The sequence below is a fragment of the Archocentrus centrarchus genome, chromosome 19, assembly GCF_007364275.1.
Source record: "Archocentrus centrarchus isolate MPI-CPG fArcCen1 chromosome 19, fArcCen1, whole genome shotgun sequence".
NCBI classification, from domain to species: domain Eukaryota; kingdom Metazoa; phylum Chordata; class Actinopteri; order Cichliformes; family Cichlidae; genus Archocentrus; species Archocentrus centrarchus.
In genome coordinates, this window is record NC_044364.1 from 17,253,709 (window position 1) to 17,271,053 (window position 17,345).

The 17,345-nt window shown below is 42.1% G+C and overlaps 1 protein-coding gene across 1 annotated transcript; it reads right to left on the reverse strand.

The window, feature by feature from the left end:
* Nucleotides 1–336: 336 nt before the first annotated feature.
* On the reverse strand, nt 337–13,664 carry trim8b (tripartite motif containing 8b). Its single transcript, XM_030754539.1, has 5 exons — nt 11,059–13,664; nt 2,942–3,037; nt 2,582–2,847; nt 2,350–2,465; nt 337–2,230 (listed from the first exon to the last, which is right to left on the reverse strand). The coding sequence occupies exons 1-5, from the start codon at nt 11,662–11,664 to the stop codon at nt 1,530–1,532; spliced, it is 1,785 nt and encodes a 594-aa protein (XP_030610399.1). The 5' UTR covers nt 11,665–13,664; the 3' UTR covers nt 337–1,529.
* Between the last annotated feature and the right edge of the window lie 3,681 nt (nt 13,665–17,345).

The window sequence follows — 17,345 nt, forward strand, 5'->3', positions numbered from 1 at the left end:
ATCCTTTAAACATGAGATGATTCGCACATACACAGTTGACAGCAGAGACTGGTTTAAACTTGTTTATTTGGATCCTTCCTCCAAATCACGTCTGTAATTTTTCCATTTCACAAAATATTTACAAAAAAAAGATACTTTGTTTTTTTTTCTCTTCATGGTTGCTGTTGTTACAGCTCCTTTTAAGAATGACGAACCATTGCTTACATTTTGCAATCCAGCCTTGTTCTTCTAGAAAAAGTTTATGAAAAAAAAGTTCCTCCCGCCCTCAGTTTCTTTCGTACACTCATTTTAAAACGGCATACAGTTTCTTTTCCCCCATTGTTCTTCTTCTGAGTGCTTTTTTTTTTTTTTTTAAAAAAACCTCTCCCTTGCATGCTTTCAGCTGCAAACAGGAAGCCAAGAGCTTGTGTGCTTATTGAGAGGAAGTGACATCTTTGCCCTGCAGGAAGTACAATTACAGCATTGTCAGATCGTCCAGATGCTTGATTGGTTTGGTCTCCCCAGTCTTGCCCTTTTCTCGAAGAGTCTCTGTAGGCAAGCATTAAATGTACAGATGTACCAAATAACACAAAGTCATAGTCATCACTAAATGGAAACAGTCTGTAATATTTTCTGTTCTGTGGCAGCAGGAAGGGAGCGCTAATGATGAGGGCCGAATTCTCAAAAATGCAGAGGGCTGGGATCAGCCGGCCCTTCAAACGCTGTTCTATTGTCCCTCTGTGGGTCAGCATCTGTAGTCCAGGCATAGCAAGGCGTCCACAAGTGCATTGTGGGTGTTCCATGGAAGAGCTTTTTGTGTTCAAGCTGTACGATCCATCCCTGAACTCAGCAAAGAAAGGAAGAAGTGCCATGATGATAAAAATAAAAGAAACTCGAAGGGACCGCAGTCCCTCTTTAAAGGATCTATCAAACAAAGACAGCTATGTGGAGAAAAATATGTTTGCTAAAAACATAAGGCAATTGACCTCAGTACAACTGGAGGGGTGATTATATCAGAGAAACATGAGTTGAAAGTGGAAAGCTCAACACTGCACGGTATAATCTCTTTTCCCTTTAGCTTCGGTGCGAAGCCTTGAAGAAGCATGAGAAGATTCTCTACTAAAAGTTAATTTTCTACCAATCCATTACCTATTCTATAAATTTTAAAAAATGCATCTCCTCCTCTCCTCTTCAGGCCTCTCTTTCTTATTTCAGTGTAAAATGCTGAGCTGAGATTTGCCAGGCTGTTTATGCATTTTACGTATAATACACTACATGAAAACACTGACCGAAATTAAAGAAAGGAAGAAATTAAAAACACAAAGAGATCAACCCTGCCCCCGAATGTGTGTACTAGATCTGTGTGTGTGTGTGTGTGTGTGTGCAGATATAAACAATTATTTTAATGTGTGTATAGTATAACCGAATTGTGTTTATTCCGGTTAATAAGTCGGTAAAGGTGTGCTATTTTAGTGCCTGTCTCTATATCCAAGTGTGTGTGTGTGTGTGTGTGTGTGTGTGTGTGTGTGTGTGTGTGTGTGTCTGCTCTGTTAACTGGTGACGTAGTGCTTTGTAGATGGCTGCCCATACAGCCCGTAGAAATCTGCATGTCTGTGTGTCTGTGAAGCATCTATCCAGTCCCTCACTGCCAAGCCCTGCATGGACGGACCTCCGGAAGCCAATCCGGGAGGAGGGGGATAGTCCTGGGCGCTGACCCAGGGAAAAGAGCCAGAGCGTGGGTACGGAGGGTGGCTGCGGTGGCCTGACACAGAGGGCACTCCGGAGCAGTAGCAGTTATCCATCGTGCACACCAGAATCTTGCGACCGCCATACTGAGGGAGCACTGCCTGCTGGGAGGAGTGCGAGGAGCTGCTGCCTCCGGGAGGGAAGTGAGAGGAGCCGAATACGGAGCCTGAATGGTGGTTAGTCAACGAGCCACTCCCACTGCCCGTCCCGCCGCTCTCGCTGATGTGAGGTGGGCCGCAGGGGCCGAGAGGCTGCTGATTGGTAGACTGGCCTTCTCCAGAGGCAGAGCTAGACCCCAGGTAGGGCTGTTTGGGTAAAGATGAGGAAGAAGATGAGGAAGAGGAGGACGAGTCTTTGAAACCCGGGGCGGCATTTTTTCCGGCGTTCCCATTTCCCTCTGGGAAGGCAGTGGAATGTTTCCGTTTCTCTGCCCCAGAGCCAGAGCTCTGACCACTGGGATAGGCAGGAACAGATTGCAGGAAGGTCGAGGGAGGGGTGAGGGGAGCTAAGAGAGGAGAGAGAGAAGGTGCGAAATGAGAGGAGGTAAGTAGTAATTAAAATTAAAAACACACACGAAGGTCGTGCCCTGCATTTAAAGCTAACAGGTGTGTTTCATTTTCTTACCTTCAAGTGTTCTTTTCAAGCTCTTCTCTCTTTTTGAGATCTCAGAAAGGAAAAGTTTAGAATTCAGATTCCCAACTTTGTAAGGAGGGAGACTGCTGCCCACACATGCCTGAGACCTGCAACAAGTGCCAAGAGCCCAGGTTCAAGATAAGATGTCTGCTTCAAAGCATCTCCAGCACATTACAGAGGGAAATTCAATCAATAAATAATGGTATGAAGACTGGTCGCTCACCTATCTGTGAGGATTTTAACAGGCTTGGTGTTTTTCATGAAGCTCAACTCCTCTGCCTTCCCGAAGGCCGTTTGGATGGAGCTCAGCAGCTTCTGGGCCTCGTGGCGCTGCTCCCCCAGAGCCAAAACCTGGGCCGCGTTCTCCTGACAGAACCGAGCCTGAGCCCGATCCAGAGCCTCCAGCGTCCGACCAAGATCCTCCTCCAGGAGCTGGTGCATCCGCTGGTACTGCAGGCGCACCTCCTCTTTCAGCTCACACACCCTGTCCTGTAAAGTAAAGACACACATCAATCAAAATTTCCCAAACATTTTATAACACCATGCAGAAAATGCGCCCACGGAGGAAGGTGCAAAAACATACCTCCACCACACACTTGTCTGAGTCGAGTTTACAAAGCTGTTCCTCAATCTCCTGCACTCGCTCCTCCACACGCTCCTGCTGTCTTAACAGGTTTTGCTGTGAGGTGAGAAGGACAGAGAGTAAATAAAGAACGTCTTATGGCCTTGGAAACTTGTGACCTCGGTTAGCCACCAGCATCCCCTCCCCAAGCCTAAGATATTAGGATCCGGGAGTCGGCTAATTTAGTCTCCATCTAACACACAATCCCTGTGGGGGAGGAAGGAGGGGGATGCAGTCATAGCAACCAACAGCTATTTTGTGTTTGCATTAGCGAGTCAGGACTAATGTTGGGGGAGCCGGGGGCAGTGAGTAGAGATAGATAAATGGGCAGAAAAAGCTCCGGCAGCTCTGCTCTCCCCTTTGTGCACCTCCTCTCCTCCGTGCTGTATTTTCTTTCTAAAAAAGACGCACATTCACATAGAGGAGGCTGCTCTGTGAGCTATGGCAGTGTTGTGGCAACAGCACTTGTTATTTCTGGGATGATGATGAAGATGATGGCATGTGAACAACAGAAGGCTGAGCTGAGAGTTTTATCCGGCTCAGCTTGTGGCCAAAATTTACAAAAAAGGAATAAATGGCTCCGTATGAGATCAACAATCCTTTCCCTACAAGTTGGATAGCGGGAGTGTCACTGACACAGATCTGATGATCCTTTTCATCTTTTTAATATTTAATGTGAAGCATGAATAACCCTCGCTCAACATTTAATGGAAAAACGTATTGATAAGATGGTGCTGACATGAATGTGAGTGTACAGCCCTGTTAGCTTCTCTGTGAGGTGCTAGCTTCAGCTACATGCCAACATGCTTGCAATGACAATGCTAGAATGGATAAGTTATGCAGGCGTTTTGTTTACCAAGTCAACCACTTAGTGAAGTGTGTGAGCATACCAAGGAAGGACAGATTTGTGAAATGCAGGGCTGATACCTGCATTTAAAAGATCAATTTAACCGATATTTGTAGCCTGGATACGTGGGGGTGGGGGGGTGGGGGGTTGTGTTTGGAAAGACATCCGGTCTAAAACCTGCACCAAATCAAAAATATGGATCCATCCACTGTGGTGACCCTTGGGAAATAAGGATGCAGTTGAAAAGATCCTTAAGGGTCAACTATGAATCTGGGATGCCCCTGTTGTCCAATTTTGGGACAATACAGATATCTAAAATAAGAATTCTGCTGATAGCCAATATATATTTTTGTTTATTATGGAAAGAAATCTTATGAAAAATAACTTCACAGCTCAGACTTTTAGCATCTTTCAGCAGATCATCACAGTGTTTTATAAGCAGCATAAAACTGATGTAACGATGAATAAAAGTAGGACTGTGAAATTAGTCGACTTCATCCTATTGGCTGACAGGCTGATAATGGCTTAAGCTGACATTTCGGTGTATCCCCACATGCTAACATTTGCTAACTGGTACTAAAGTTAGCAGCATAATCAAAATTAAACTCAGGTTTAATTAATGGATTGACTGATTGTAAGTCTATAATATATTAATGAATATTATAACAACACACTAAACCTGTCTGTGTGTTTGTTATTATGTCTGCAAACTCCTCATAGACCATCGGGAGATGAACGACCAAGCTTGACTCGGGGGTACATCTTAGGCCCCTGAAGGTTCTTATTTATGTATGATGATGTCATCATGTTGCCTAGCAACTGCCTGGCAATGCTCTATGCACCTATGACACCCCACAAAAGCATCGTATCATTTTTAATTCTTGACAATAACATGTCCACAAAAGCTGCATTATGCATGCCTAGCAACCACCTGGCAACAGCTTGAAATAACCCATTTTTAGAATTAAAAAATTTTTTTTTTTAAATGTTTAAACAATACTACAGTACTGCAAAGGCATGTACTAGTACTTTAAAGTGCAGCCCAAGGCACCTGGGAACAACCAAATAGGCAAAGCAAACATATGAAATATTTAACATTTTGCACAAAATATGAAATGATTAAATTAAATGATAACATAGGTATGAATTAGTAATGCACACAATCGCTAGTGAAGCAAAATATTACATTAAAAAAATTATTTAAATCTTGATATTTTTTATTTATTTTTTAAATTAAAGTAAAAAACAACAACATAACTCATCTTTATGTCTGCCAGCTTTTCATCACACTATCTAAAAACATTAAAAAAAAAAGTGACAACAGAAAAACAGGGCACTGACATCTGTAGACCTCATCTCATTTTTTGATATTTGGGCTGATAATGTTCAGCTGAATAAACGCACAAAATAAATGCTTAGAAAAAAAAAGTCTGGCTAATAATTCACTAAAAGCATGCTCTGAGGTACGGGATAAAAAGAGAAATAAAAGAAATACAAGTAAATCTGGAAAGGCTCTCGGATGAAAGCATGTCTAAAGAGATTTAACAAAGGAATTAAATGATCACCAAATTACTGAGATTCAACCTTAAAAGAGAAATATGTATCCATCTGATGGTTGCAAACCTCATGGTGGCGCTAGACAGAAACTGTAGTGATTAGGATTTATCCTCTGGAGAGCATGAATAAATTTCAGCATTCAAGAGTCAGACGGCCTTAATTAAGGGATGAGTCTGTCATTAGCCCGGCATGCCATTAATCATTTGTTTTTCCTCAGGCTGAGGGTTTGTTCGCATACCACCACCATCATCATCATCATCATCATCATCATCATCATCATTGTCGTTGTCGTCACTGCGCAGTCATTCCAGCCAACAGCAGCTGATTTTATCATTAGTGATCAGCTGCTGTAGAGGCTGATAGGAATGAAAACCTGCAAACTCCTGGGCCTCAGCAGCACATGGTTGGGAATTGCTGCCCTAGATATCTCTCTCTCTCTCTCTCTCTCACACACACACACATACACACACACACACTTGGCATGGTTAGATCCAGGACGGTGACCTGGTTGTGCTGACTGATTGAGTTAGGCTCTGAGCAGAAGCCACAGGGGGAAAAACAGGGTCGAAGGAGCTGAAGCTTCGCAGAGAACCTCTCAGGGAGGAAGGGAGGGAGGAAAGAGGGGAGGGGGCTCTTTAGCTGTCATTTCACCATAGTGTCTTTTCCATCAGAGCCACCAGAGCAGGAGAGTGGGGCCAGAGGGAAGGTCGGCCCTCACCGGGAGTGACTGGTGGATGGCGTTAGGGAGGTGAATTTGTTGGGGGGGCTGATGGAGGTGAAGAGCAGGGTGGGGCCTGTAGGGTGGTGTGTATGTGTGAAAGGGAGGGGTGGTTCCTCCCTGCATGCCTTAAATCAAATTCAACATGGAGGATGTGCTAGCAGTTAATACATGTGGACAAATATCTAAAATATTTATGGACTGGGGCTGTGAATGAGCTCAGTGACATTAGATTATTTTTCTGTTTGCATCATGTAGAAAAGATGGTAAGCCACGCAGATGAGATACAATTTACCTCTATTTATTCAGAGACGGCTTCTACTCTTTTATTTAATAAAATATCTATTTTTAATGAGGTTAAAGTGTGGTTGATGCTGGATTTTTTAAAGTGGTCAGTGAGAGATTTTACAGTGTAATAAGGAAACAGTTTCTGACTTCAAACCCAGTGTAGCATTTTTATGCTGTAGGGTTTGTCCTGGCTCAGAGCAGGGATTTGGTGCTGACACTACAGTTGGACCAGTTCATTTATAGTAAATCTTTTTTAACCATTTATGTAATATAAATGTGTATTAATGCTTGAGTAAATGAAAACTCAATAAAAGAAAGTTGTTAGAAAAACAAGTGAATAACAAAAAAATAGAAAAATAATTTATAACAGCAGATATTTTTCTTTAGCTCCAGCAAAAATGTTTTTTGGGGCCCAAAAACATAGCACAACACTAATTCATGCAGGCCATGCAGTTAAGCTCAGCCCCAATCCTGGCAGATCAGCTAATCTAACTGCCAGCCCACATCAGCTGATGGCTCAGCTGATATCCTTTAAACATCCAGGTGGTAAATCTCCTAGGAGAAGCACTATTAAAGCTGCTTTAGCCTTGCATCTGCAAGCTGCTTTGCAACCCAGTCCAGCTCTTTAATAAAATCAATCACATCTGATGTCACTGGAAGGAGTGCTGCTGCTCTTCCTGCTTATAAAAGGAGGACCCATAACAGAGCCATGATTTTTAAATAATTTTATTATTATAGTTGTCCTGAATAAAACTCCTGCATGTAGATAAACCCTGCTGCTTACCAGCCCTACACCAATATGATACAAAAACAAAAAAATAAAAAAAAAAAAACTGTAAAACACTAATATACTTTGAAATTTAAGACTAGTGCTCAAAAAGCTGGCCAATATACACTAAAAAATGCATCACATTGTGGCAAATGCATGCTGATCCATAGCACATGGTGGTCCTTGAGAGAAAAAAACAAAAACAAGAACCTTCAGAAAATACTTTTTTTAATCTTCACACACCATGAGCTGGCCTTAGTGAACCAAAGATGGCACCAAAGAGGAAAACAAAAACTGCAGTTCAAGAGCTATGAGAGCCAACAAGTAGTCGGTGTAGTGTGTTATGTAGTTAACATATCATTTGACAGTTGTTTGTTAACCACTACACTAAATAGTTGTAAACTTTTTGGCCAGTAGTTCCTCAAAGGACAGAGGAAGTACTGACCATGATTTTTCTACAAGCTCAATACCTGGCAAGATAAAATCTTATGTCACCGTGATCTTGGTAAAAGGTAAAATTGTCATGTAATAAAACTCATATTCAACACAACAGCTATAGCGGAACTGATTCAACCAATCTGTTAACTTTAAAAAATTAACTTTATTATTAATTGAAAATCTTCAGAACTAACAACAGTCTAGCTAAAATAAACATTAGCTAGATTAGAGAAAACTTCCAAAATCATTTTCTGACTTATTCTTTAAAAAAGCGGGTCTGGTGAAGTCTACTTCTCTGGAAAGTGCTTCCTCCTGTGTGTCCTCCTGTACATCCAGTACTCTGTGCAAATAACAAAACATGTAAACAAACTGAATGAACAAAAGTCCATCCTTCAGTCAGCAGCAACGGGCTCACCCGCTCAATGCAGCGTCTGCAAGCACACGAAAAAGACCCACTTCCGCTATTAAGGTCACGTGACTTACGGTACAAGCCAACTTCTGTTATCTAGTTGAGGTATGGCCAGGGACTCTTGGGTGTCCAGGCGATGCCAAGCCACACGAACGGACGCAGTACGAAGGCGGTATGTATACAAAACACTGCGACAGCGGAGGATTTCAGGTTTAAAAAGTCGCTGACGTCACCAGGAAAAGTTGCTACATTTGTCGCGAGTCACTTTTAAGGAAAGGAGAAAAAAAAACAAAAAAACTCGCCAGCGGGGTCTGAAAAGCTGCTAAATGTAGCGGCAAAGTTGCTAAGTTTGCAACACTGCCATGCTGTCGCTTCCTGCATGATTTACGGGTCAAGCGGTGAGGGAGAGACGCAGGGCAGTGTGAAGTGGATCTACAAGTATGATTGTAAAGCGACTATATCGATATAAATGATATTGTCTCATATCGTGGATGCAAATATATCGATATTTCTTAAAAACTCGATATATCACCCAGCCCTATAGAGTATCACAGCTGTAGGACAAATAACGAGTTTTACTACTAGCGGTAGTAAAACTAAAAAGTGTGAGGCAAATCGCAAATGGAGAGCAAACCCTCTGTTTCTGTTTGCAAATTTTACTATAGCTTGGGGAGTAAATGGCAAACGTTTGCAGACAAGTTGGCATCTTCCATGCAAAATGACATGGAGGTTTTTGGTGCAGCAACCTCTTTGTGACCAATTTCATCTAGCCACTACAGCAACCTCCCACCAGCCAGCTGGGAAATACATATTTTTCCTTAGCAATCTGAGGTTGCAGGGGGTTGCTGACTGGTCTCTAGGCCAGTGTAACTGAGGCCTTCATTCACATGGGATGGCCTACTCACATATTTTGTGATGAAGAAAACATGAGCATGTCTTAAGCTCATCTTAGCTACAGACTGTATTTCAGGTAACATGCTACCTTTTTTCATCATCCAACATCATTTAACCCTCTGGAGTCAATGGACGTGCTGGTGCATCCAAATGACAGCACTGATTTAAGATGATGCAGCAGCAGGACGCTGCCTTAATGAGTTAGCGACAGCAAGTTATAAACTTTGAAATATTTGTGACATTTAGCATATTTAGAGTGTATAGATAATGTGTAACGTAGTGTGTTTACTGGGCGTAGTCATGGCCAAGGCTAGCCAAAAAGCCACCAAAGGCAGACTCAAATATAAACGCTGTCTCCAGGTGTACAACACGAGGAGTGACACACCTGAAGTGTCAGGCCTGCGATGGGCACCTCTGTCTGTGGTGGACAGGAACTGTTTTTTTGGAGTGGCACAAATAATTTGTGTGGCATCTTATTGTGATACTTAATTGTTCTGTAAATAGCTGTACACCTGAAGCACTGCCTACATTTTTATGTAAATAGTGTGTGTATAACTTTGTTGTTTGCTAAATGTGTACATACGTTTTTGAAATTTACAATTTATATTTGTATTTCAATAAAACTTGTTCAGAGCAAAAAGAAAAAAACAACTCTTCTACTCACTCAACACGTATTTTGGTCACTGAGTCTTTATGCTTATAAAATTACGTCAATAAACATCTGCTGATTCTAAAGGTGACTGATTTACTATATGTAAAGCTGAGTCATAGCATTACTAGGAGGAAAAATGCTCAACTATGACATGGTTGTCACCTAAACAGGGTGTCGGGTGAACAAAATGAGTCAGATAGCATTGGTTCTCAGTCTGACTGGACGCGCCTGTCAGCCACCCCTTCAAAAGAAAGAGAGAGAGGGAAGGAAACTCATCCGGCCTCCGCTTGAACAAGCTGCAGCAAGCACCAACCCCTCAGGAAGAGAAGAGGTTAATAAAAAACCCCAAGTAGACCACAGAATCAAGTGACGAATCACTTTAATCCCCCTTCCCCTCGTCTCCACTCCCACCCCCGCCGCACACAACTGGCGATCCCTGAGCTCGGATGCACCTGTGCTGGAGAGATAAGGCCCTCTGAGGGCCCCTCATTGTTCCACTCTCGACCACATTGTTTGTCATTCCAACAGATGAGAACGAAGGCTGGAATGGATCACCACTGAAAAAATGCGAGATGGACCCGAAACACTTGAAATACAACCATTTCTTAAAGTGGGAAAGTGTCCTGTTATTGAAGACGGGCTTGTGTAACGAGGTAAACAATCAACAACTTATTGTGGCTGCAAAAAAATTCCACTTTAGGTCTTAAATGCGACACAGGAAGGCATTAAATATGCTCTTTGTTCTGCTGATGTCTGCTTGAAAGCTACAAAGTGGATGAAAAATGAGCTTGCAGAATGGTGTGATGCTGTTATAAAAGCCAGCAGTTATTGATCTCTGATGAGCAGACATATTCTTGCAAGTAGGGCTGAAACTATTGATTATTTACTTGATTAATTGTTGCAGTCTATCAGTAAAATGTAGAAAACGTTTGCTACACAGGATCCAGTGTGACACCGCTGAATGCCTTTTAAAAAAAACAAAAAAGAGATCTACAACCTTTACTATCAAAAATGGCTTTTATTCAGATATTTTAGCCTCATAATGAAGCCTACTGGTAATAAATTAACCCAATAACATCATTTGTTTTCATTACAATAACCCAAAGTCTTATTGCATTTATGAACTAAAATATTTAAAATGATCTCTTTTTTTTATTACCAACAGAGCAAAAGACTGTAAAGTAGAGGAAAATGTATCTGTTAGCATGTACTATCTCAAATCGGGGCAGCTATAAAGCGACCATTGTTCATTTCCATGTTTATAATCATCTAGTTCGAGCCACAGGGAGCCTCTAGGGATGGCAGAAAGACCTACATATGGCTCTGGAGCCACAGGTGTGATACTCCTAGTTTAGTAGTTTCCTTTTAAATATCTTAACTAATCTGAGTAACATACAAGATGTCTGAAATGTTTTTTTTCATGTCCTCATGAGTCACCTGAGCACAAATAAGTAAAAAAAACCCAAGGATGTTTAAAGTATGTGCACTGTATTTATTTGCTCTTACTCTGATGTCATTGCGTCGCATCTCCACATCCGTGACGGCGTGGCCGTGGCTGGGGTGGCAACGGGCGAAGCAGCAGTACTGACACACGGCTGTCTGCTCGGCCTCGCAGTGGTACAGCCTGTACTCGTCATGTTGCGGGCAGGTCCAGGCCTTCACCGCTTCTGCCTCCACCAACAGGTGCCCGAGGGCTGAGCACGGCTGCTGCAGGTGTGTCTGGACGTGCGACTGGCAGCACGGGGCGTTGCAGCGCAGGCAGACCTTCACCGCAGGGAGCGGTGGGCCTCGACGGCACAGGATGCACTGCAACGCCGGCGTGGTGGCCTTCTCCACGCTCAGGGCGTTGTACTTCTCAACTATGTTGGACAGTTTGTGGTTTTTCTCCAGGCTGGGCTTCTGTGTGTAAGCATGATTGCACTCGGGGCAGCGAGCCAGCGAGGAATCTTTGGCCCAGGCCTCGCTGATGCAGCCCCGGCAGAAGTTGTGCTTGCAGGGCAGCTGGATGGGATCTGAGAACACGTGTAGGCAGATGGGGCAGATGAGCTCCTCCTCAAAACAGTTCCTCCACGTCTCAGCCATGTCAGAGGCCATCATGGTGCAGGCAGGCATACACTAGTTTCCACTTCTTTCAGACCTCCGTGTCTCTCACAGGAAACCCGACACTCTCAAAATGACTCTCGTGAAAAAAAAAAAGGAAAAAAAGAAGATAAAACCAGACCCAGTGCGGCCCCTGAAAGATCAGTCAGTGTATGTCGACCCTTGTGACCAAATTAGAGGAGTCTCCCTGCCAGATGACGAGTATTGCTTATTACTGCAGCATGAAGGCAAAATTACAGAAAATTGACCAGAGAAGGCTTCGGGCGAAGATGACAACACCTTGGTGATTTCAACACATGCAACAGGGGCTGACGTTATGCAGATTACAGTAAACGGTGCTTTCCTTTCCCCTAAATCACACACACACACACACATACACACACACTGGGCCTGCCTTCACTTCACAGCTTCAGTGTGTTTAAAGGCCTGCTGCAGGAAACCAACAGCCTGTCTGCTACAGGTAAACCACGAAATGCAAACAAGGCACAGAGAATTAATAGTTACACAATTCCCTATATGATGAAGAGGTGAATCAATCTGTGTGGCACAGGAAAAGACACTTGATCCTTTTCTGCTCTTACCTTCACAGCTCTCTTCCACTTAAACGTCGGGTTATGACTGACCGTGGACCAATTCAGACCAACAAACCAAGCATGAAAACATGAAAAGCACGAGAAAGGACTGCTGGAGCCCACACCCTGATTACTATTCCCACACAGAAAGCTAAAAAAAAAAAAACCCTCAACTGAATCTGTTTTATCAGGACCTCAAGGACGCCTGATTTCCTCTGTAATCACAACGCAGCGCAATGCTTTTGTCCGTTGAATCATAAATAAGTATCCGAGGAGCTTCTACGAGCAGTTTAATTATACATACAACCAGCGACGGTTCGGCAGTAGGCAGAAAAAGCAGCTTCGCAGGTCAGATGGAAAAACACAGGTACCTCCAGCCCTTCAATTTGACATAAAAGCGACATTTCCATTTGATGAATAACGCCTGCTATGTGGCACAGCTCGCATATCTGAACACAAGGCCGCGGCTTTTCTGCCAGTTTTCAGTCGACAGGAAAGGCCTTATAATCTCATTAAAAAGGAAATCATACCCGGGCCATCACATCGAGGCTGTTTACTGCATAGTTAATCGTTTTAATAGTCGAGTCCAGCTCTTGCGCACAAAACAAAGGGGTTTTTAGGATCCGCAGGAATGTTGGCTGCTGTTGCAGAGCTAGAAACATCTATCAAATATCTCCTCATACAAAGATTACTAGTTCTCAGCCGTGGACTCCTTTATTTTTTACTTTGGTTTTTACCTTTGTCACCTACTGTTTTCACCTACAGCCTACAGCCAACAACATATTTATCTACTTCCTTATCTCGATTAAATCGCGTAAATTACCTCAGACGTCACCTCACCATTTTCTACCATAGCACAGGTACAGATAAACACTACATCCACTCCGCTCTCACACAACGACGGTCGCCGTTAATATAACCACTGGTCATTATTTTTAAAAGCAGCCATATTTATATATTTAACTATTAAAAAAATACAAAAATATACCCTCCTGATCTTAAAGGGGACGTCGCGTTTCTGTCCTTGTTAGGGCTAGCTGTCATCAGCCATCTTGCAAATCCTCATTTAAAAAAAAAAAAAAAGAAAGAAAGAAAAGAAAAAAAGTAGATATCCGCTGTGAAAACGATGTAGGCTGTTTCACCAAAGCTGCTTTTCGGTAGCTGTCCTACACGAAATCATCAACGCCAGAGTCCCATTTTTATTAGAGAAAAATACGCATTTTTCTCGGTATTGTAGGTCCGAAGGAGCCGTCTGGACAGGAGTAATTATCGTGGCCTGATGTGTCCCGTATGAGTCGACTCCGGGTTTCATAAAAATCCAACACGGTTGTGAATAATAATTTGTGTTTTCTCCCCCCCTCCTCTTTTCTTTCTCTGTCTCTATCGGCCTGGGTTTAGAGAGAAGAGGAATGCAGGCAAACTAAACCGAAGGAAAGTCAAGACAGCCATTACTGCAGGCAGCTTCCGGTGATGACTTTCAAAGTAAAAGTTATAAAAGTGTAGATTGAAAAAATAATTTTGTGTGTATTTTCTTAGACCGTGTTAAGTTGATGTGATGGTTAAATAACGTTTTTTGTTGTTGTTCTATAGCATGGTTTCTGTCATGTAATGCTTCCAAAAAGTCCACTATGATTACATTTTAGTTCTCCTTATTCTGGCACTTAATGCTCGCACAGTATTGTGGTGTTAATTCATACATATGTTATTAGTCTGATATTTATGATCTGTGACATGTATTGGAGTGAAATAAAGTCAGTCAAATAAGTAATAGCACAGTGTGAATATATGCAAATATGTGCAGTTATTACCTGTGAATATAGCTCTGTTTGCTAGGACACAGAGGTATTACATTTTTATAATTTTTTCATTAGGGTAAACTTTTTCATTAATTTCAACTTTTATTTTCAATTAAGACTTCTTCAAAACTCACTTGAATGAGTGATGAAACATTTCTCTCACTGAAAACACTGTACGAGAGGAACACAATCAACTTTCTAGGATTTCCTTACCTGGTTTATTAAGCAGCTATTCACTGTTATTTCTAGGGAAGCTTGTTTCCGTAACTGAATTATTTTATTTATTTATTTATTTTTTGGCCATGATTCAAATCTTTTAGGTTATCTCAAAATTTGAGTTAACTTGGGTTGCAGTTTCAAATTATAGCTATAATGTGGGTGATATTTGTAAGGAGCAGATCCCAGTTGCAGAAAACACACATTGAAGCCTCCTGATATTTGACTACACTGACAAAGACAAAGATTAAGTGCAGTTCTTGTACATTTTTATTCTTATTAGTCTGCTTTTTGAGTGTATGATACATATGATTACTTAACTAAAATGATCCTTGGATCTCTTGATCAGTGATGTCAGTAAACACTTTTCTGATGATTTTATGGATTTAATTCCCAGTTTGGGATGAAAACTTTGCCCTCTTCACTGTCTTTCCAACATGCAACAACCTTTTGGAGCTGAACTAGCCAAACCTGAAATTTCTCTAGTGGCCAACTGAGGCTCCCATTTTAAAACGTTCAAGTTCATATCATTAAAAAGCATCTTTACAGTCTGGTGTAAATACAAATTTTGGCTTCTTCTAACAACCCTATGGGTGGTGAAACTTTTAACATATCTGGAAGTTAGTGACGTTAGGGGTCTGGACACGCTGATATCACTCACTCGTGTTTAGACTCTGCATTTTAAAAAGTCTGCGGATTAACATTTTTAATGCCACCATGCTCATGTTCAGTTAAACATTAATGCTGGTTCTCATAGAAAGGTGTCAGAATACACAATGCATCACAGTTTGTTTTGTATGGGGCTGCATAGCCACAGATCAGTCAGGGTGCCCATGCTGACCCCCAAAAGCACCAACAATGGGCATGTAAACATCAGAACTGGACCACAGAGCGATGGAAGAAGGTGGCCTTGTCTGATGAATCACTTTTTCTTTTACATCATATGGATGGGAGGGTGCGTCGCTTACCTGGGAACACCTGGCACCAGGATGTACTATGGGAAGAAGGCAAACTGCCAGAGGCAGTGTGATGCTTTGGGCAATTATTTGCTAAGAAACCTTGGATCCTGCCATCTATGTGGATGTTACTTTGACACATACCACCTACCTAAGCTCTGTTGGAGACCACGCACAATGCTTTCATGAAAACAGTATTCTCTGATGGCTGTGGCCTCTTCCAACTGGATAATGCGCCCTGCCAACAAACAAAATGGTTCAGTGAGTTTGAGGTGTTGACTTGGCCTTCAGATTCCCGAAATCTCAATCCAATCAAACATCTGTGGGATGTGCTGGACAAACAAGTCCAATCCATGGAGACCCCACCTTGCAACTTACAGGACTTAAAGACTCTGTTGCTGACATCTTGGTGTCAGATACCATCACACCTTCAGCGGTGGATACCTCGATGGGTCAGGGCTGTTTTGGAAGCAAAAAAATAGAGCAAATAGCAACAACCATTTATACAGTCTCGTGAAAAGGAAAGTTTTTGGAGTACCCTGTGTAGTACCTGTGTAGTACCCTGTGTAGTCACACAGGTTCCGGCCATAACAGTTCAATCAGGTTGAGGTCTGAACTTTGACTGGACCATTACAGCACCTTGATTCTTTTCTTTTTCAGCCATTTTGTTGTAGATTTGCTGCCGTGCCCAGCTTTGGCAGTCGGACACCGTGACCTCACATCTGACTCCAGAATACTTTGGTATACTGAGGACTTCATGGTCGACTCAGTGACTGCAAGGTATCCAGATCCTGTGGCTGCGTCGTTTTTCAGGCATGGAGGTTCCTGTCTTTTTTTTTTTATTATTTTTAAAGCGCCACAACCTTTATTATGAAGCCTCCTCTCAGAGCTTCCGTTCTGTTACGCGCTCACTGGTTGATCTGACGCATTTTCAGCCGCCCCCTCCTTTCTCTCTCTCCCTCCCGCTTTAACCCACTCCCCTCTATCCCTCCCTCCTTCCGGATCAACGCTACGGCCGTCACGTGACCTGTCACTGAAGTGTGTCACGTTTTAACCGGGAGGAGATGAGGGACGAGCCGGGAAGGAAGGGCCGGGGATCATACATACTAAAGGGCTTACAGCATTTGTTAAAGGCCTGGACTCTACATTGTGTGTGTGTGTGTGTGTGTGTGTGTGTGTGTGTGTGTGTGTGTGTGTGTGTGTGTGTGTGTGTGTGTGTGTGTGTGTGTGTGTGTGTGTGTAATTTATTCCTCATAGACTAAAGGAAGAATTCATCAGATAAGAGATGTAAATAGTGATTTGTTCACTTTATTGATAAGTTCCATTACAGTTTATTAGTAACAGTCTATGATTGGTAACTGATGATCTAATATTTACCCAAGGAAAAGTCCTGTATTTAAATTTTGAGTAAGAGTAGCTACAGAGGTTTAATCAGCAGGTATTCATCTGTTTATGAATCATAAGTCAGCTAAAAGTGCTCTTTATCGGATCAGAGCTGGAACAGTTGGTTGACAAATAAGTCACACTGATCTGTTTTTGGTGCTGCAGCCATTCTTAAAGAAAAAAATACCATCTTCTCCAGAGTGAATTTTACTGTTGTTGGTTTTGTTTATGCTGCATTAAAACTGCTCGTCTTTGACTTCTTTGCTGTTGCTCAGACATAAGAAGGTGTTCGAAGACGCCATCTTGTGCTCTGGAAAATTATTGCACCTTCTTTTTATGACTGTCAATATCCTACACCATTAATCTGCAGATGAATCAACATAATCATGACATTTTTAAAAATATATAATCACATGGCAGCAACTATATATATATATATATATATATATTTTTTTTTTTAAGTATATCAAAGTATATACACCCAAGAATATGCCAAGTACAGTTTTGAGGTACCCCAGTATTTTCATTTCCTGCTGCACTGCATTAAGTTTTTTCTGTCACCATTTTTATTTTTCTACCACCTCTGGGTGGTTTGGACACACAGAATGTTGTGCATTATTCCAGTAAATCAACCGCTCGCCTTCTTGTATGACTTCATATTGATTTATTACACTAATAATATCAGGGGTGTCAAAACTGGCCCGCTAACGTCTGGATAGCTTCACAGAATGTGAGAATTACAGTTTACTGCTCTGGGAACCAGTAATGTA

Coding starts and splice junctions, on each gene's coding strand:
- trim8b (XM_030754539.1), bottom strand. CDS start 11,664: ATGCCTGCCTGCACCATGATGGCCTCTGACATGGCTGAGACGTGGAGG. Junction 3,038..11,058: donor TGCGACGCAATGACATCAGA/GTAAGAGCAAAT, acceptor CTCACCTCACAG/CAAAACCTGTTAAGACAGCA. Junction 2,848..2,941: donor CAGACAAGTGTGTGGTGGAG/GTATGTTTTTGC, acceptor TTTACTTTACAG/GACAGGGTGTGTGAGCTGAA.